This window comes from Equus quagga, chromosome 7, assembly GCF_021613505.1.
Source record: "Equus quagga isolate Etosha38 chromosome 7, UCLA_HA_Equagga_1.0, whole genome shotgun sequence".
Taxonomy (NCBI): Eukaryota; Metazoa; Chordata; class Mammalia; order Perissodactyla; family Equidae; genus Equus; species Equus quagga.
Genome location: NC_060273.1, coordinates 132,505,237 through 132,525,558, shown reverse-complemented (window position 1 = coordinate 132,525,558; position 20,322 = coordinate 132,505,237). Strand labels below are relative to the sequence as shown.

Below are 20,322 nucleotides of genomic sequence, written 5' to 3'. Positions count from 1 at the left end.
TCATTCCTTGAGCCTGCGCCCTGACGTCACCTTCCTGCGACGGACCGGCCGCTGGCTTCGCCGTGTGTCTCGGCGGCTCCCTGCAGGGTCCGCGTGATCTTCCGCGAGTGATCTCGGACTTCCCGGGAGGGGCCCCCGGGGTCCAAGAAGTTCTCCCTGGAGCCGGGGGGTCTTGGCGCACCCTCGGGGCCGGCCGAGGTAGGTGAAGGCGGCTCCCTCGGCGGGCAGCGCCGACTCACGCCTGTTCCCCTCGGCACCTGGCGTGCTCCGCGGGATGGCTCAGTCCTTAAGCAGTCTCTCAGGGTCCGCGTGTTCAGCATCGCCTAGATTCTCCGCCCTTACCGTCGCGTCCTCTCCTGTCCGCCGTTATCGGCCCCAGGAGTGATCCGCACCCCCCGCCCCAGGCAGGGGGCAGGTTTCCATCTGTCTTTGCTCGTGGGGTTCCGTCAGTGTCGATGCCCCCCTCACCCCAGCATCTCAAGTAGTCAGTCTGTTTTAATAATATACTTAAAGGCCCGGCTGAAACGCACACTGTGCATCTTTCTGGGAACCGCCCAGTTAGAATTAACAATCTCTTCTGAACCCTCAGTACTCCGTACGTCGCTTAGAGCACATGTTTGATGTTCTGCACGGTACTGTGCTAGTATATAGTAGGGCCTCTTAGCCATCTTGACCCAGTTTCTCGGGTCCTGACCCTCCGCGATCTTCTTCCTATGCACTCTCACATCACTTCTTGCCTCCGTGCCTTTGCCTGTGTCTGCTCCCCCTCTCCCGCCTCCGGTGCTCTTCCTCCCTTTAATCTGGCAAACCACTGCTCCTGCTCCTCACCGCTTCCTTCTCCAGCTCTAGACTATTGCTCTCAAGGCGGAGTTATGTACTCCGTTGCCTATAGTCTGGTAAGGGACTAAGTCCCACAGGCTAGATGTGGCCCAGGACCTGTTTTTGTGTAGCCGGTGAGCCAAGAATGATTTTTACAGATGAACGTTTGCAATCTGTTCAGTGATAGGAAATACTAACTTTGAACCCGAAGTAAGTGAAATGTTATCCCCCTGGTCCAAAGAATCCCATTCTTTTCATTCATAAAAAATTGTACTCATAATTATTTGGGGAGTTTCATTAGTAAAAAATTGGGGACATTTTTCTTTCTTGCTGTGTAACTACGTGATATCCTCCATTTTGCCTGCTGGCCTGCAAAGCCTAAAGTGTTTATCATCTGGCCCTTTACAGAAAAAGTTTGTCGACTTTTGCTCTATGGCAATGTTCATATATAGGCAGCACTTGGGATTTTAATTTTGTGTTTTCCCATAGAACCCAGCACAGTGCTCCTTTCCTTCCTTCCACAAACATTCTTTGAGCACTTTAAAAAAAATCTTTCAGACACCAGATGTTCAGTTTAATGGGAAAAAGAGATCATTACAATGCAGTGTGATTAACTGTATTTACGTAAATATGCAGAGTCTAATAGGATCGGAGAAGACAGGTGCAGGCTGTCTCCAGCCTAGGAGGTCAGAGAAGGTTTCCCAGAGGATGTCATCCTTGAGTTGAGCTTTAAATGATAAATAGGAAGTAGTTAGAAAGAAGTAATTCCTGGCAGAGAGGGAAAATGAGCAAGGATATTGAGGCAGGAAAGAGCAGGATGTGTTAAGGGCATAACCAGAGGTGGAGCTGGAAAGGTAAGCCAGGGCCGGGTCACAGTGGGCCTTACATGCCATATTGAGGAGCTTGGACCTTCTTTTCTGGGCAGTGTTGGGCTTTGGAGCAAAAGCTAGATTTGCATTGTAATTGGGAACTCTGCTGACTATTTGGAAGATGGGTGAGGGAGTGGGGGATACCCTATATTGCACTATTTCAGTAGAGGAGAAGATCTGAATTAGGGCAGTGGAACTAGGTGGAGTGGACATGATGAAGTTGAGAAAGATAGGGAGATAAAATCCGCAGATATTTGTAACTTTGGATGTTAAAATGGGGAGGAAGAACAAGTCAAGGCTGATTCCAGATTCCTAGTTGGTCCCAATCACCAGCTGAAATGGAGAATATTGGAGTATGTGAGGGCACAGACCGTGTCTCTTTTACTCACTGTTGTGCCTAGAATGGTGTCCTGCACATTGTAGGTACTTGAATGAACAGAAAATTTCCCCCCTTTTAATCATTGATTGCCATGTTTCATCAAAACAGCCTTTAAATATGCCGCCCGTATTTATTTCAGTATTACTGAGGCCCTGTTTTCAGTCTTTTTGGAATAGATGATGAGTTGCACCACTGGAATCATTCACCTGATAAAATTGAACCTCTTTTGCAATTGAATAGTCTGCAAAGACATTTTGGCCTAATTATGTGTCAGTTAAAAGTTTTAATTCATTTTTATCCTATTCTGTTACTTTAATTTAGAATTTAATTTCAGAATTGCTGTGTTCTTATTTTCTTTTTTACTGTTTAAACCTTTTAAAATTAACTTTAAACTTCTACATCAGAATATTAGCTTTTAGTTTAATTGTAAGCGTTTAAGTTTTGTTTTAAAGTGTCTGCATTGGGATATTAGCTTTGTTTTCCTATCTTCTCGGCATTTGACAAGTCAAGTCCTGAGACTGTGTTCCTAAGTCATCTTAAGTTTACTTTCAGGAAGCTTTTGTCTTTGCAGTTTCACTTTAGCGTCTTCCCTTGTCAGTAAATGAACATTCTCTCTGCTTTGGCTACTGGATGGCTGAGCCGGATTGATTCCCCAGAGTTGTAAATTGGTCGGTTAGATGTGAGAGTGTTTGTGTGACCTCTGTGTAGCTGAAGAGCTGGTGCGGTGTGGTGGCCCCGGCTCTTCCTCCTGCTTCCTTCAGACTGTCTCATCTGTGTCACAGTGAAGTGGTTCATTGGTCGCTAATCTGTAAGCCGCCACGAAGCCTGTTGAAAGGACGCAGAGTGAAGATCATGACTATACACAGAGGTTTATTAATAATATATGTATATAAAATATTTTCTTTTTCAGACGTAAAGCAGAGTGAATATAATTATTTCTAACGTCAGTTTCAAACTATTTACCCTTGGATATCAGTCCAATTATATGAAATTATGGCTGGTTATAAGCCTGTAGCTATTCAAACATACCCTGTACTTGGAGAAAAAATCACCCAAGATACACTGTACTGGAACAACTATAAGGTAAGAACAGATGATAATGGGGAAGGGGGTTGCATTTCTGCCAGTTTCTCCAGCATGTGTTATACTTTGAGTACTCTGATGGAGAACTAATAACTAAAGATAATCTATCAGCAGCTTATAGTTTGGGTGGAAAATTTGATCTCTGATATTTTTTCTTGGAATTTTATGTGAAAGTCCATACTGCTTAATCAGTTTAATCATACAAGTGCCTAACACAGAATAGATGATTAATCAGTGCCAAATGAATTAAACTTTAGATTTTGAATCTCATATGCAAGATTTCTTTTTTCCTTTTTTTGAGGAAAGATTTGCTCTGAGCTAATGTCTGTTGCCAGTCTTCCTCTTTTTTCTCTTGAGGAAGATTAGCCCTGAGCTAACATCTGTGCCAATCTCCCTCCACTTTGTTGCGATGCCTCCACAGCATGGCTTATGAGTGGAGTAGGTCTCTACCCAGGATCCGAACCCTCCAACCTGGGCTGCCGAAGCAGAGTGCAGAACTTTAACCACTCGGCCATAGGGCTGGCCCCTTTTTTTCCCCTTTTTAATCTAAGTAGGAAGTGATTCAAAACTAATTGTTCTAAACTATCTGTAAAGGCTTACAAATGATTTTTTTTAAAGATGAGCAACTAAATAGAAAAATGGAAAAGGATTGGGATTGGGCGGTTTATGGAAAAAGAAATTTAAATGGCCAATAACTGTATTAAAAGAGCCTCAGCTCCACTTACAATTGAAGAAATGCAAATTGGAACAATAATTTGGGTACTGTTTTCTATCCCTTGGGACAATTGAAGCAGTTTGATCATTGCTACTGGAAGGGGGGCAGTTGGTGCAGACTTCCTGGAGGGCAGTATGGCAGTATCTGTTAAGGTAAAAGTACCTTTGGCCTTGTAAATTCCACAGCTTGGAACTAACTCAATGAATATACTCCATGAAATTTGCTAAGACCTGTGTATAAAGATGTTCATTGAAGTGTTGTTTGTAATATTAGAAATCTTAGAAAAACCTGCGTTCCTTAGTGGTGGACTGGTAAAGTAAATTATCATGTATCCTATAATGGATGGTAAATCTATTGCTCATCTGAAATTACGTAAGATGTGTTGTTAAGTGAAAGAAAACCAAGGTTCAGTTGGCCTCATGGTATGCTTTTGTGTCAGTTAAAAATACATGGTGTTAAATGTATGCTGTATAGGCAGAAGTTTTTTTTTCCCACTAATGGTCACAGAAAACTCCACAGCTGAAGAGAAAGAGTGGGGTGTGGCCTTCCAACCATATATTTATTTACTTTAATGGCAACAGGGATAATCTGGGTGATGGGATTTGGACCTTTTTTGCTTTCTTCATATTTCTATGTTAAATATAACCTAGTAAATGTTACTAAGAACACAAAGAAATAGTTGGTAAGAAGTTATATAATGCTTGAATAGGTTTTACCAGTGGTAACTCTGTTAATACTTTGTATTATTTTTCATTAAGACCCCTGTTCAGATCAAGGAGTTCGGTGCAGTGTCAAAAGTTGACTTTTCTCCGCAGCCCCCATATAATTATGCTGTCACAGCTTCTTCAAGGGTAAATATAATATTAAATTTATTTTTCTTTTGTATAATTTATGTTTACTGCTGATCTTGAAGCATCTGCTGAAATACTGTGTTTTTTATCTTGTTGTAGATTCACATTTATGGCCGGTATTCCCAAGAACCTATAAAAACCTTCTCCCGATTTAAAGACACAGCGTACTGTGCTACTTTTCGACAGGATGGTAGACTGCTGGTGGCTGGCAGTGAAGATGGTGGAGTTCAGCTTTTTGATATAAGTGGGAGGGCTCCTCTCAGGCAGTTTGAAGGCCATACTAAGTAAGAGACAGGTTTTTGTTTTTTTAAATTTTTTTTTATTGAGGTGTAATTAACATACAGGATTGTATTAGTTTCAGCTGTACAACATAATAATTCGATATTTGTATATATTGTTCAATGATCATCACAATAATCCAGTTAACATCTGTCACTGTACAGTTACAGACAGTTGGTTTTGCTGTGTCCTTTTTTTGTTTTGTCTTCTTGTCAGCTCTGTTCATTTTCTGGGCTTTAAGTAAAAACATAGGGACAGTTTTGTGAAGATCATGTACCTTACGTACTTTATTTCCTGGTTGTTCTAAGACAGAATGCTTAACCTGGTCCAGTCCTATGGTCCAGTTTGATGCGGCTCATGAATTCCCTAGAATTGCATGTGACATTTGAGGAAGTACATTGATGTAGGGAGACGTCCTGTGACTTTCATTCACTTCTTAGTGGGTTCTGTGGGCTGACTGAGATTACAAACCGCTGAGCTCAAGGCAGCCTCACAACTGTTAATGGACTGTGTTAGAGGTTCTCAATTTGAAGTCAAGTTGGAAGGCGGGTTTTCTTTCTTCTTGGATTTAGTATTTTGCCCCTTGATAAATTGGATGTCTAGGGTAATTTTATGTTATAACTTTGTTTCAGGATTACCAATGTCATTGCTGAAATTGGCTGTTGATTTAAAATTTCAAAAGTGTTTTTTATAGGGTATTATCAGGATAGTCTTACCCCATCAGTGAAACATTTAAAATATAACAGAAATTCCACTTAACATGATCCTACATAGTAGCAAGTCTCCTTAGAATTTTTTAAAGAACTACTCATTTTGAAGTTTTTTAAATTAAATGTTGTTCCAACATTTAAAACATTTACTTTCATTGAGCCGCTAAGTAGAACTGTTAACGTATTAGAAAATATAATTTTAAGGCTATTGTTTAATCTTATTAACTTCATAGTGCAGGGGTATTTAACGTTTTAAATTGGCTTGGAGACAAACACTTGTTTTAAAGATTTTCTTTCTCTCTCGTGGTTTCCTCCTACAGTTACTCCCTGAAACTAAACTGCTGTTTTTGTTATTTGGGGAAAAGGAATGTCTTATGTTAAAAGGTGCCAGAAATGTAATTTTTTTTCTTGCTTTTTAATATACTGATTCTTGCCCTTTCAGAGCAGTTCATACAGTAGATTTTACAGCTGACAAATATCATGTGGTCTCTGGGGCTGATGATTATACAGTTAAATTATGGGATATTCCAAACTCCAAAGAAATTCTGACATTCAAAGAACATTCTGATTATGTGAGGTGTGGATGTGCTAGCAAACTGAACCCAGATCTCTTTGTAACAGGTTGGTGAACTCTGTTTTTTTTTCCCTCCTAAAGTTGATAATTTTATTATGATATACTTTAATATTGCTTTGGGACTCTTGGAATAGAGGATTTTAAAAACTTTTTATAAAGAAATATGTTTCTATTAGTTTTCTTTTCTTTTTCTTTTGGTGGTGGTTCTTACTGCCCTCCAGGTGTGTTTGGAAACGTCAGGCCGCCTTGAACACATTAAGACAGTCAGGACTGTAATGGGTTTAGCACTCTGGTTTTCACAGAGCCTCAGCAGCCAGGAAACCCAGAGTCTGGCTCAGTGTTTGTGGGTCCCTCTGCAGAGATTCCAGGCGGTCCAGCAGTGATGGGGGCCTGAAGTAGGATGGTTGAAGATTCTGTGGAGTGTAGGGTATATAGTGCTTCCTGAGAGACAGTCAGTGGTACCGGGGGCTGGAAGTACTGCGTCTTCATGAATATATGTGTATCTTTTTAAAATTGCATCTAACGTTTTTCTCCTTTTAAAATTCATGTTTGGATAAACACAGATGCACACAGAGTTTTTGTTGTTTAAAGTAGTGCAACTCACATAATACAAAATTGACATTTTAGGGTCATACGATCATACTGTGAAGATGTTTGATGCCCGAACAAGTCAGAGTGTTATCTCTGTTGAGCATGGGCAGCCAGTGGAGAGCGTCCTGCTTTTTCCCTCTGGAGGTCTTCTGGTATCAGCAGGTATTTCTTTTCAAAATTACTTTCACCAGTATGTTGGTCTTGAGTCAGATTTTTCTTTATCTGTTACTTTTTGTAATTTATCAGTGTGAACTTGAATTGCATATCTAGGTTTTTGCTCAAACAGTTGTTAAGTGGGACAGGCAAGCAGTTATTAATTGAGTACCTAGTGTGAGCCAATTCACATAGTATCTCTACTGTCCTAGATGAGCCTACAAAGTGGTTAGTTTTCTCCCCATTTTGCAACTAAGGAAATAAATAAAAGTATTTAGTAATTTGTCCAAGACAAAGTGGTCACTGTCAGGTCTGGAATCCCGGAACTTGAGAGCCTGCATCGTGTACTTAGTTAACCCAGAAGTCCTGGTCATACTCCTGCTCTTACTCCTGCCTGAGAGACCTGTGGCAGCTTTTGAAAGACAGGTTCTTCCAGATCTGGAGTCAGCCTTGTCCCTTATGTGATGCCGGGTTGAAATGTGGTAGTGCCGGAGGAGGAGATCGTGTGGAGTCAAAGGGGCCTTGGTACAGTTTTCATTAAGTTGGAACTGAAGTGTTTTTTGTTATGCTGGTCATAGTGCATTCTCAGAATTATACTGGAAGAAGGAAATTGGCTTTTTTCATTTGTCAAGTCAAAATTAATGGGTTGACATTAGAAGAATACATAGGTAGTGTGTATACTTTATAGCACATATATGGCTGTGTGTGGCTCTTTTTTTTTTCTTAATTCTAAAATCCAAATAGAAATTATCTTGTTTTATACTCTTTTCCCCAGTACCTATTGGATTTCAAAATAAGTTGATAACTTTGTCAGATGTATCATTTTTCTCGCTGTCATTTTGAGAAATGGGAGTAAGTTTAAGTTGAACAGGGAGAATAGATACCTCTGTGCTGATCTCCACTGTGTCGCTAACTAACTGTGAGACCTTGGGCAATCCGCTAACTTCTGTAGACCTTGCAGATGAGAGGTTGGACTAGGTCAGTGGTTCCACTCTGTCGTCTCTCACGTCTGCCACGTGTGGGGACACAGGGCCTGGGAGCTGGCAGTCAGGATAGGCAAGAACTGTGCTTCCCTCCAACCCCTTTTTATTTTACCTACTAGACTTGTTCAATATTTTGTTGAAAGAAAAGATGCTGCATTAAGAAAGTTCTTTTAAACCATTGGGTTAAATAGCCTTTAAGGATCCTTCCAACTCTTAGAGTAAAAGTTATTGGGAAGTTTTTCAGTTTTGTTGTGATTCGCAAAATTTTTAGGAGATCTACATTATTCATTTCCATGGTTGTGCAAAATTCCTTTTGAAGAATGATTTTGTTATAAATTTCTTAGTCTTTTTTTGTTATACTTTTTGTTTTGCCAGGCAGTTCTGTGTACTCTAACGTATGAAATTATTGAAGCATCCTAACAGTTCTGTGAGGTAGAGACTGTTAGAGTTCAGTCGCACACCCAGTAAATGACAGAGCCAGCTGTGCAACCAGCTGGTCTGGCTTTGAGTCCCTCACTTAATGTCCGTGCTGTGGAGGGTCCGGTGAAGAGTGCTTTTCACATCTTTAAGATCAGTAATCTGTAGGCAGAGCATCAAACTAGCAATTATGTCTTTTTACAGGAGGTCGCTATGTTAAAGTCTGGGACATGCTGAAAGGAGGACAGTTGCTGGTGTCCTTGAAAAATCATCATAAAACTGTGACGTGTTTATGTCTGAGCAGCTCTGGGCAAAGGTTGCTCTCTGGCTCACTGGACAGGTTAGCATTTTCATTTTCTTTCTTTATCGTTATTAGTGTACAAGTGTTTCCTGCTTGAGGAAATGAGTTATTGCTGCAGTATTGGGACAAAATCAATACTCTGCCAAATGATTTCTATAAAGAAAAAATTGTTGAGTTGAAAATAGTTTTGATCTTTTATTTACACATATACCAAACTTATTTTCTCCTTTGACGTAATTTACTGCTTTAACTTATACTTAAGGACCTTTACTGAACCATTCGAATGTTAATCTTCTAAAATAATAGAACTTTTTAAAAAAATCATTGTATATTCTAAAATATTTATAATGAGTATATGTATGTATTCTAGCTTATAGTCTTTAAAACTTCATGTAAAAATTTCAATACCTTAATGTGGTCCAAATATTTCTATTTTAAATAGGTATTAGTATTCCATTAGTTCATGTTCTAGACAGTGCTGTCCAGTAGAAATAGAATGCGAGCTACCTATGAAATTTTAAATGTTTTAGTAGCCCCCACTAAAAAGGTGGTAAGAACTAGGTAAAACTAATTTATTTTATTTAGTCCAATGTATCTAAAATGAGTAATTTCAATGTGTAATCAATGTAAAAATTATTAGTGAGGTGCTAGAAACAAGTTAGACGTCTAATACGTGCCCTATGATACAATAATAATATTTTACAATGATTAAAGTGAAATATAGTTGTACTTAACAGAAAAATATTGTTTCCCTGCCTCTCTTCTAAAATTTAAATGTAAGTTAATTAAAATTAAATAAAATAAAAAATTTAGTTCTTCATTTTCACTAGCCACAATTTGAGTGCTCAACAGCCACACGTGGCTAGAACTATGTTATCATTCTGGAATTTACTTATATTCCTCTTTTGTTGCTCATTTTATTTCCGTATTTCATTTTTTCACTGTTATAGAAAGTCTTAGTTTTTCAGCATGTTTATTGAAGAGTATACATATTTTAAAAGCTAGAAAGTATTTCTAATACAAAGGAATTTTTATGTAAATGTGTATAGCAAATTCTCTGAAATAGTGTTACTAGCCAATTTGAAACTTGATTTTTAGATGTGTCCCTTAAAAGCTAAGTGTAAGTTGCCTCAATTCATAGTAGTTATCAACCCAGAGTGATTTTTGCCCCCCCCAGGAGATATTTGGCAATGTCTAGAGACATTTTTGGTTGTTGTCACAACTTGGGGGCAGAGTGTTGCTGGAGTCTAGTGGGTAGAGGCTGAGGATGCTGTGAAATATCCTGCAGTGCACAGAACATGTGTCAGTAATGCTGAAGCTAGAGATCCCGCTGTCACTTCCAGTGGGCTTCCACTGATGCTGCTGCCTTACTCTCAGGTTTAGCTTCAGGTGGCCGTGGCTCATGGTCTGTGCTGGTGGCTAGTCAGTCTTTATGCAAACATTATGGTTAGTGCTGATGAACAGTTCACTTCAAAAAGAGATTCAGCGATGAATTAGTTTTTAATTAATATTACTAATCATTGTTTTTCTTCATTATTGTGTACGTTTTAATATTCATATACTGACTTTCCAAAAAATAGAAAACTTGCTGTTTAACTGCTTTCCTAGATGATTTGTGACGAAACTTTCCTTTTTATTAGGAAGGTGAAAGTATATAGCACAACTTCGTACAAAGTGGTCCACAGTTTGGATTATGCGGCTTCAATTTTGAGTCTTGCACTCGCAGTAAGTAGTTTTATCTGTTTTTAAAGCTTTCACTAACCTTGTCTGCTAAATGAAACTGAAATGGAATTTTGGGGTTTATCTTTGTATTTGAATAAGTCTTATTTTCTTCTTACCACACTGGATAATTGAGTTGAGGCAATTGCGAGAATATCTGACCTGCCCCCATAACTTGGCCTGAGTTCGGTCTAGGTCTCACTCCTGCATGGCTGGAACCACGGACGGTGCTGCGGGCACTGTGAGCACCTGGGCCCGCCCAGGAAGTTGAGTCTCTTCAACAGTGTAACCAAGGGTGCAGTGCTCCGGGAAGGCAGGTTGGCTCTCTGAGCAAAAAAAAGCAAGGGGCAGCAAAATGCAATAGCTCCTTTTCTTTATTGACTCCTCTTTCTGGAATTCCACCTTTAAGTCTCATGAGCCATCGAGGAGGAGGAGATTTGAATACATTATGTAGAAATTTGAATTGGGAGAGGAAAAGCTTATTACAAATATTACTACAAAATTGTTTTGTACAAATTATTACAAAATATTTTCTTGGCAAGATTGTGGAAAGTCATGCCATCATATAATCCTTTTTCTAATAAGAAGATGCAGAAAAAAATTAGTTTGAAAGTTTCCCAAGATGTTATTAACTGTGTGTTATTATACAAACTGACAGTGATAATTTATAACAGGTATAGTAAGTTCTGTCAACATAATAGTATCTTAGAGGAAAAAGTGATTTTGCTCTAAGTTTTTGCAAAGCTCATTGTTAGGCAGAGGATATCCGAATGGAACTCTTGGTGAAAGTGTGGATAAGTGGCAAACTCATTGTGATAGATTATGAGTTAAAAATAGTAAGAAAAAGTAAGGTAAGTTATGAGTTAGGAATGGACTAACTTATTTTTCTAATTGCTGTTAGCATGAAGATGAGACAATAGTTGTAGGAATGACCAATGGAATACTGAGTGTCAAACATCGGAAATCTGAAGCAAAGAAGGATTCTCTTCCCAGGAGAAGAAGGCCTGCATATCGAACCTTTATTAAAGGAAAAAGTTACATGAAGCAACGGGTATTTGTGTATTTCTTACATTTATTTAAAGGTGAAATTTGTTAGAGTAGCTGACTCCATCTCTGCGTTACTGGAAAGTGTTGTTCACATAGCATTTAACTTTATTTTGCTTTTCTCTGCATCAGATTTATCTCCAGATTGCTGGATTGGGGACATTATTAATAAATAACTAATGGGAAATAAGGGCTACTTTATTTAATACCCTGAATCATAACAATGGCATGGTGCTATACCAGGTTCAAAATAATGTCTTTCACGTGCTATCTGATCTGATCTAAATAGCCCTGAAAAGCAGTAGAGCCAAGAGTGTCCCCATTTGGCATCTGAGAAGTGGAGATATAAAGAATTTGTGGTTGATGCAGGATTTCGTTACTGGTAGCCAGAGTTGTTGGGACTAGATGGAAATTTCTCTGATTCTTGTTTTCCTTTTCTACTAAATCATACTGCCTGCCATGTTAAGAGAATTGAAATGAGTAGTGTTTGCCTAGAATTGAGGTATTGTGTATGTATGGCAAGTTAAAGTCATAGGAGAGTGAGAACACATTGGTGTGGCACATTATTCCATTTTCATATAATCTGCATGATGGGCCTGTGACCATTATTTATGATATAATTCAGGGGCACCCTGGTATAAAAGCAAGCATACCACTGTGAAAAAGTGTATTTTAAATGAAACTCTATACAGATAATGATTTTTCCTTATAAATTTACTTTTCAATACAGGATGACATTTTGATTAACAGGCCTTCAAAGAAACACCTAGAATTGTATGACAGGGATCTGAAAAATTTCCGGGTCTCTAAGGCACTTGACAGAGTCCTTGAGGTGAGTGATTTTCTTTTTATTAAGACTTTCCTTTTTTAGAGCAGTTTTAGGTTCACAGCAAAGTTGAGGGGAAGGTACAGAGATTTTGCCTACAGCCTCTGCCCCCACACATGCAGAGCTTCCCCCATTATCATCATCCGCCACCGAGTGGTCCATTCGTTACAATGATGAATCTGCAAGGAGCGTATATATAATTTTTTATTGAGGTCACATTGGTTTATAACAGTATGTAAATTTCAGATGTACATCATATTTCAACTTCTGTATAGACTGCATCCTCCTCCCCAACCAAAGTCTAGTTGCCATCCATCACCGTACACATGTGCCCCTTTTCCCCTCCCCCTTCCCTCTTCCCCTGAGGTAACCACCAATCTGGCCTCGGTATCTATGTGTTTACTTGTTTGTTTATCTTCTCCGTCTGACGTATTTCACTTAGCATAATACCCTCAGGGTCCATCTACCTGGCACAATTTGGTCTTTTTTATGGCTGAGTGGTATTCCATTGTGTGTATATCTATCTATCTATCTATCTATCTATCTATCTATCTATCTATCTATACCACATCTTCTCTATCCATTCATCTATTGATGGGCACTTAGGTTGCTTCCAAGTCTTGGCTGTTGTGAATAATGCTGCAGTGAACATAGGGGTGCATATATTTTTTCACTAGTGTTTTCGTTTTCTTTCGGTAAATACCCAGAAGAGAAATAGCTGGATTATATGGTATTTCTATTTTTAGTTTTTTGAGAAATTTGCATACTGTTTCCCATAGTGGCTGCACTAGTTTGCACTCCCACCAGCAGGGTATGAGGGTTCCCTTTTCTCCACATCCTCTCCGACCCTTGTTATTTTTTGTCGTGTTAATTATAGCCATTCTGACAGATGTGAGGTGATATCTCATTGTAGTTTTGATTTGCATTTTCCTAATAATTAGTCATGTTGAAACTCTTTTCATGTGCCCCTTGGCCATCTGTATATCTTTGGAAAAATGTCTCTTCTGCCCATTTTTTGATTGGGTTCGTTTTTTTCTTGAGTTGTACAAGTTCTTTATATATTTTGGATGTTAACCCCTTATTGGATATATGATTTTCCTGTATCTTCTCCCAGTTATTAGGTTGTCTTTTTGTTTTGTTGATGGTTTCTTTTGCCATGCAGAAGCTTTTTAGTTTGATGTAGTCCCATTTATTTATAAGGAGCATATTTTTAGAAGAATCATTTTATTACCTGCCTTGTGTGTTACCATGACTCAAAACTGTGACGATAAATACCTATTTAAATTTGGTAATTGTTAGTGAGTTCCAAGACTATGATTTTTTCTTGTGCTGTCTTGTCTGCTCGCGTTGACTCTGAAAATCTCTCTAGCCCAGTTGTACAATAAAGACACCTGAGGTTACAGTTTCCATCATAAAGGAGCTAAACCGAAGAGGAGTCCTTGCAAATGCCCTTGCAGGTCGGGATGAAAAGGAAATCAGTCGTGTTCTTAATTTTCTGATAAGGTATGTTTTATGTCTATGAAACACATGTATTTGCATCTGAAATTCTTTATCTCCAAATGAGAGACATTTACTTTTAGTTAGATCTTTATAGAGAACTGATGGAACAATTCACTACATCTATTTTAAGGAGTTTTTTTTAAAGTTGGCAAATTTCAGTAAACAGAATTTTTGCTTTTTAGGAATCTGTCTCAGCCAAGATTTGCCCCTGTTTTGATCAATGCTGCTGAAATAATTATCGGTGAGTAGGTGTTAAAACTTGAAAAATCCTAGCATGCTTGCAAAAGTAGAGTTGGCAAATAATGAAATAAAATTTATTGAAATATCTTGTTTTTAACAATTCTCCAATAAATATTTTCATGGAGAAAACAACCAACAGTAAATTGATATGTTTTAAAATGGAGTAAAATGTTTACAGTGATTTGACTTAGAATTTCTGGAAGTGGGGATATTATAATTAAAAACATTTTTTTCTTCAATGTCTACAATGACCATGACTGTTTTTAAGTGGGAAAATGAAAATAAGCCAGAACTCCACACTGCACTTTCTGTAATTCTTTTTGAAATAGGTTTATTCAGACGGATTGTTTACTTTCTATAAATCATAAATTCTAAAATAAGTACAGATTTCTCAGTGTCTTTATATACGGTATTTTTACACTTTTTCTTAATATTGCTGTTCATTTAGAAAGTTATTTCTAGTGAATGTGTTCTTTCTCTTTCTAGATATCTATCTGCCTGTGATTGGTCAGTCACCTGTAGTTGATAAAAAGTTTTTGGTGCTTCAAGGACTTGTAGAAAAAGAGATTGATTACCAAAGAGAACTCTTAGAAACCTTGGGCATGATGGATATGCTCTTTGCTACCATGACAAGGAAAGACAGCACTTTGGTCTGGCAGCGCACGTCTGGTGGATTGCTAGAGAACAAGAAGGTGGAATCGTAGTGTCTGCTTAGTCAGACACAGAAGAACTCCTAGCTTGGATTAGATTTGATTCTATTAACTGTTGGAAAGAGAATCTCCTTGACACATTCTAAAAAACTATTTATAGAAGCAATTTTGTGAAAGAGATTGGAATAACTATGATTGGAAAATAAGTCCCAGTTTTAAGATGTGGCTTTTCATGTAATATTGTGGTTTATTTCACGGCATCTTTGGCTGAAAGAGCTCAGTTATTTTCGTCACGGTGTATGTCTACCTTGGCCAAGTCGATAGTACTTTTAATACAGCAAAGCTCTGTATCACGTTTGGGTTGGCATTCAGAACTCTGGAGAGGGCTTCAACTGGGAATCCTGCCACCAGAACAGGGCTTTAGTTTTTACTGCTGTCCTGGAAAAACAACAACAAAACAAATGGCAACAAGTAAATTCTTTGTTCACTCTGATCAGTGCCTTGGGGTTTCCAGGCGGCAGCTGAGCTTGCTTCCCCTCTCCTGGACGTCGTCACTCATCCTGGGTCCCATGTTCTGCTTCAGCTGGTGATAGGACTGCCCCTGCTCTGTGTGTGGCGCATGCACGGCCAACTCTGGGTAACTGACACTAGTTAGCCGGGCGTTCAGAGCGTCATGAGGCAGATTGGAACCCTGCACGGCATGCTCTCCGCCCCAGCTTGTCTCTATTTCTTCAGTCGTGACTGTCCTTCTCAGAACGAGATCTACAGACAGACCTTGTTGGACCACGTTTTTCTCCTTCTCCTCAATATGCAGCCTTTGTACCGAGTTTTCAGCTTGCTTGGGTCAGGGGACGTTAAATGTGCCGTTGCTCCATTGCTCTTGTAATAAAGAGCGTCCAGCCTTTTACACGGGTGGTTGGCGCTTAACTCGCAGCTGCCTCCCCTCCGAAAACCGTTTGCTGTGTGTTTAGATTTGTTTCTCTGTTCTTCACAATCATCTTGTCTTTCAGAACTCCAAGCCAGAGTAGCTTGCTTTGGAAAATAGGTTATTTTTTTAAAGTTCAACGTAAATTACATTTTTTTATAAAGAGATTCTTACTTTCTTCTTGGATTTCTGAGATGTATCCGAGATGTATTCCTGCTGCCTAGTCACTGGCTAGCGCCTCCTGGCACCCCGATTTCACACTTACTACCTCTCCCACCTTCTCCCAGTTCCTCTGCCACTGTAAGTAGTTCTCTCTGTAGGGAAATGTGCCTTGGGCTGGAAGAACCCATTATGGGTCCAGGAAGATTTTGTAATGGGAATCTCCTCTTAAAATTTCAGTGTGGTGAATTCAGATTTTTTTTAAAGCAAAAAAGATATTTCTATGTTTTAGTAACAACATGTGCTCAAAAATAGGATCTAGTTTCCTCTTCACGAGTTGATGTGAACAGTCCTGCAGCAAATGGCTTTAAGAAACCAAGAAATTGCTCCCCTGCGTAATTAGGAGATTAGTCAAGGTCAGAAACTGTGTCTTCATGTTGAAAAGGGTTAATTTATTTAAATAAATTTTGTATTTAAAAGCTTTTTTAAAACTTTAACTTCACAAGTATGCTGATAATTTGTATATTAGTAAAACTTAGAAGTTGAAATTGTATCTTAAAGCTAGCTGCCAACAAGCGTGTAACATGTGACAAGGGTTTTCCCATCCGTTATTTTATTTCGTTCTCACCCCAGCCGTCCAAGGCTGGTGTTCTCGTTTAACAGTGAACCGTGGCAGTGGTTACTTCACCTTTGAATTCTCCGAGCTTGACTATGCATCATCCCCACGCTCTGGACTGGCCTGCCTGCTGGACAGAGACTCCTCACTCCCTTAACAGCGTCGCCGAGTGCTGCCGTCCTTAGATGAAATGTGTAATGATTACAGGTTGTTAAAAGGGTCAGGAAACAATTCCCGTAGCCATCAATGCTTAGGTGTTAAATTCAGGAATGGTTTTTATAGTCACTGGGACAAACTGGCATTTGCTATTTGAAGTATTTAAACATAACCAGCACCTTACAGTAGGTGACATTGGCCTTCGGATTCTAATTTAAAATGCCTAACAGGTTTTTCAACTTGGGAATTTTAGTGGAAAGGTATTTTAAAATGTTACTAAGCCTGCAAAAATACTGAAGTGTTTCAGAGAACTTGGAAAGTCACTGTACATTTAATTTATTATATTTATAAGAGTTCAGTGCTTGAGAAGGTTTTGCTTGTTGGGTCAAGCATTTGAAATGCTATTTACAAGAAAACCAAATATCTTAAATGTGTAAATGCTGTTAAGTTATTTAAAGGAATTTGGATTGTAAATGAGATTGTTTAAGGAAATTCAATCTGTTCAACTTAAATCAACTCTATCAAATGTTAATTAAGGCCCCCTTAAAAGTGATTATATTAAAATGTACTAGTTTTCTGAATGGAATATTTGTTAGTTTTTTAAAAGCTTTAAGGAAAGTTGTAAAATGCTTAATTTTAACAAGTAACCATAAATTGTCTTTCCTGTGGACAAAACCCCCTTTCGGATGCTAAAAACCCTCCTTGGTAAGTAGGTGACACGCCCTTCCCCTGCCGTCTCCCCTGGACCGTGGCTGGTGCATCTGGGCCCAGCTCTCTCAGCAGGGACTTGTCACTGAGATTTATAACCATATTTGTGATCTGGGAAAGTGTGGGGCTGGCAGTGCTGTGTTTGGGTCATCAGCAGAGGAAGCTGGTCTGCAGAGAAAGTAAACCAGACAAGGCAGGTCAGACTAGAGAAGAGAGAAGCCATCTTAGTGCTTGTGGTTTCTGTCTCCCTTCCAGCTCCCCTCCGGCTCTGCCTCCCCCTCAGGGCCCCATGAGGGTCTGGAACCCTCCCGTGTGTGCTTTCTGCTCAGGTGAGTGCGAGTGGTTTCTCTTATTTATGACCGAATGACTCCAAGGACACTGGCTGACTGATCCTCAATACTCGTTGAGACACACACATTAGAGGCCAGGGGCCTGGGGTTACAGCACTGAACAAAATAGATGAAATCCCTGTTCTCTTGGAACTGACATCCTACTGGGAGAGGCAAATGTGCAGTAAACGAGTGAGATACCCACTGGGTCAGTGCTCGATGGTATGGAGTCCAGCAGAATAGGAGGCAGGGTAGGTGGGTTGTAGTTTTCAACAGAGAAGTGAGGGAAGGCCTCAAGGGGGCGACCATTGGACAAAGACCAGAAGGAAATGAAGAGGGATTCTCAGGGTCATCTGGGGCAGAGTGCAGAGATCTGAGGCAGAAACGCGCCTGGTAAGTTTGGGATAGCTCGGTGGCTAATGGAGCTGATGGAGCAAGGGAGAGCAGAGTGGGAACAAAGTCAGGGAGTGGGATAGGAACGATTCGGGGCATTCAGGCAGCTGGTTGGGGAGTTTCACCATAAAGGGGAGCAGAAAAATGAAGCAATGGCTCGAGGGTTGTGAGGTCAAAAAGGTTTTCTAAAGAAAACAACTTTGATATGCAATCGATATGCTAAAAGCTGCACGTTTTAACAGTGTTCAGTTTGATCTGTTTTGACATGTACACGCCCGTGAAGCCATCACTACAAGCAAGATAATGAAGATGTCTGTTACCCTCAGAAATTTCCTCCTGCCCCTTCCTCAGGCGACCTCTGGTGTACTTTGTGTCACTGTTGATTCGTGGGTCAGTTTGCATTTGCTGCAATTTTATATAAATGGAATCACAGAATTTAGGATTGGAGGGCCTGGCTGCTTTCACTTAGCATAAATGTTTTGAGATTCCTAATTCGTTTGAGATCTAAACTGGAAGAAATTACAGAATGTAGGCTGATGGGGATAATTCTTTTTTTTTTAAATATTTATTTGCAGTAACATTGGTTTATAACACTATATAAATTTCAGATGTATGTAGTTATATATTTCAGTTTCTGTGTAGATTACATCATCTTCACCACCCAAAGACTAATTACCATCCATCACCACACACATGTGCCTAATTACCCCTTTCACTCTCCCTTCCTCCCCCCTTGCCCTCTGGTAACCACCAATCCAATCTCTGTTGCTATGTGTGTGTGTGTGTCGTTTTTTTAATTTTCTACTTATGAGTGAGATCAAACAGTATTTGACTTTCTCCCTGTGACTTATTTCACTTAGCATAATATCCTCAAGGTCCATCCATGTTGTCACAAATGGCTGGATTTCATCGTTTCTTATGGCTGAGTAGTATTCCTTTGTGTAGATATACCACATCTTCTTTATCCATTCATCCCTTGATGGGCACTTAGGTTTCTTCCAAGTCTTGGCTATTGTGAATAATGCTGCAGTGAACATAGGGGAGCATGTATCTTTATGCATTTGTGTTTTCAAGTTCTTTGGATAAATACCCAGCAGTGGAATAGCTGGGTCATATGGTAGATCTAGTCTTATTTTTTTGAGGAATCTCCATACTGTTTTCCATAGTGGCTGCACCAGTTTGCACTCCCACCAGCAGTGTATGAGTGTTCCCTTCTCTCCAAACCCTCTCCAACACTTGTTTCCTGTCTTAATTATAGCCTGATGGGGTTAATTCTGCGGAGAGGGAAAAACTGATGATATAGGAGGGAGGGCCCCTGCTGGGGCAGTGTCCTTGGGACGGGGCCTGGGGCCAGGTTCCCGGATGGAAGGGTTGGCTTAGACAGGGAAGTGAATAGTTGGGGCGTGATTTAGGAAGGAAGGCAGAATGTATGGGCACAGATGCACTCAGGGGTGTAGATGTGATGGTGGGCTGTCGTGGAAGTTCTTTGCTGGTTGCCTTTGTTGGAGAAAAAGATAACTGACAAACAGTTTGGAGGAGGTGGAGGTCAGCGGTGTTGGAAGTGTGAGGAGGGAACAGGGGATATGCAATATCCTAGAGGTCAAGAGCTCAGCTTTAGGAACCATCTGTCTGGGTGTGAGTCTCGGCTCAGCCACTCATTGGCTATGTGACTTTGGGCAAGTTATTTTACCGTGTTATATTTTGTTTTCTTTATCTGTTCATCAGACAAACTCACATGGGGTGGTTGTGAGAATTAGATGAGTTAATACCTCTCAAAGTACCTAGACTATTTCTATTGTTGGCTACTGCTATTATTGGGGGAATGAATGGACTAGAGAGTGAAGTAAGATTACCAGCAGCATCACAGGGCCCACGTGAGGTTAGCATCAGAGATTTAAAGCCAGAGCCGTCAACATGATTGTGTTTTTCTCTATTCACATTCGGCCATGAGGAAGCGGACATCGAGGAGGCTGAGATGTGGACTTGACCAGCAATGGAGTTTTCATGGGTGAAAAAGGAACAAAAGTTGAGAAAGGAATGAGGGTGTTGGTGAGATTTATGTGAAGGAGAGGTGGTGACGGACCCTGGAATCTAAGCTGGGTAATTAAGAATCGAGATCGCAGGAGGATGAGGACTGAAAACACTGGATCAGTGGACCGCTGGTTTGTGGGAGTTGAAGAGTTGTGGTTTGTGTACCAGAGGTAGTGAGCTGGGGACGTGAAGGGAGCTGGTGAGAGAGCCAGGAGTTATGACAGGAGGAGTGTTGGAAAGAGTGACAGCAAGCCAGGAGCTGAAACGTTCAAGAAATGGTGGGGCGATCTGTGGAGGCCAAC

At 39.9% G+C, this 20,322-nt stretch overlaps 1 protein-coding gene across 1 annotated transcript; it reads left to right on the top strand.

Moving 5' to 3' along the window:
- The first annotated feature begins 41 nt into the window (after nucleotides 1–41).
- Nucleotides 42–17,140, top strand: UTP15 (UTP15 small subunit processome component). The gene is made up of 13 exons (XM_046668214.1): nucleotides 42–198; nucleotides 2,978–3,150; nucleotides 4,624–4,716; nucleotides 4,816–5,000; nucleotides 6,148–6,326; nucleotides 6,907–7,032; nucleotides 8,628–8,763; nucleotides 10,365–10,449; nucleotides 11,345–11,494; nucleotides 12,218–12,319; nucleotides 13,683–13,816; nucleotides 13,996–14,054; nucleotides 14,540–17,140. The coding sequence occupies exons 2-13, from the start codon at nucleotides 3,061–3,063 to the stop codon at nucleotides 14,755–14,757; spliced, it is 1,557 nt and encodes a 518-aa protein (XP_046524170.1). The 5' UTR covers nucleotides 42–198; nucleotides 2,978–3,060; the 3' UTR covers nucleotides 14,758–17,140.
- The last annotated feature ends 3,182 nt before the right edge of the window (nucleotides 17,141–20,322 follow it).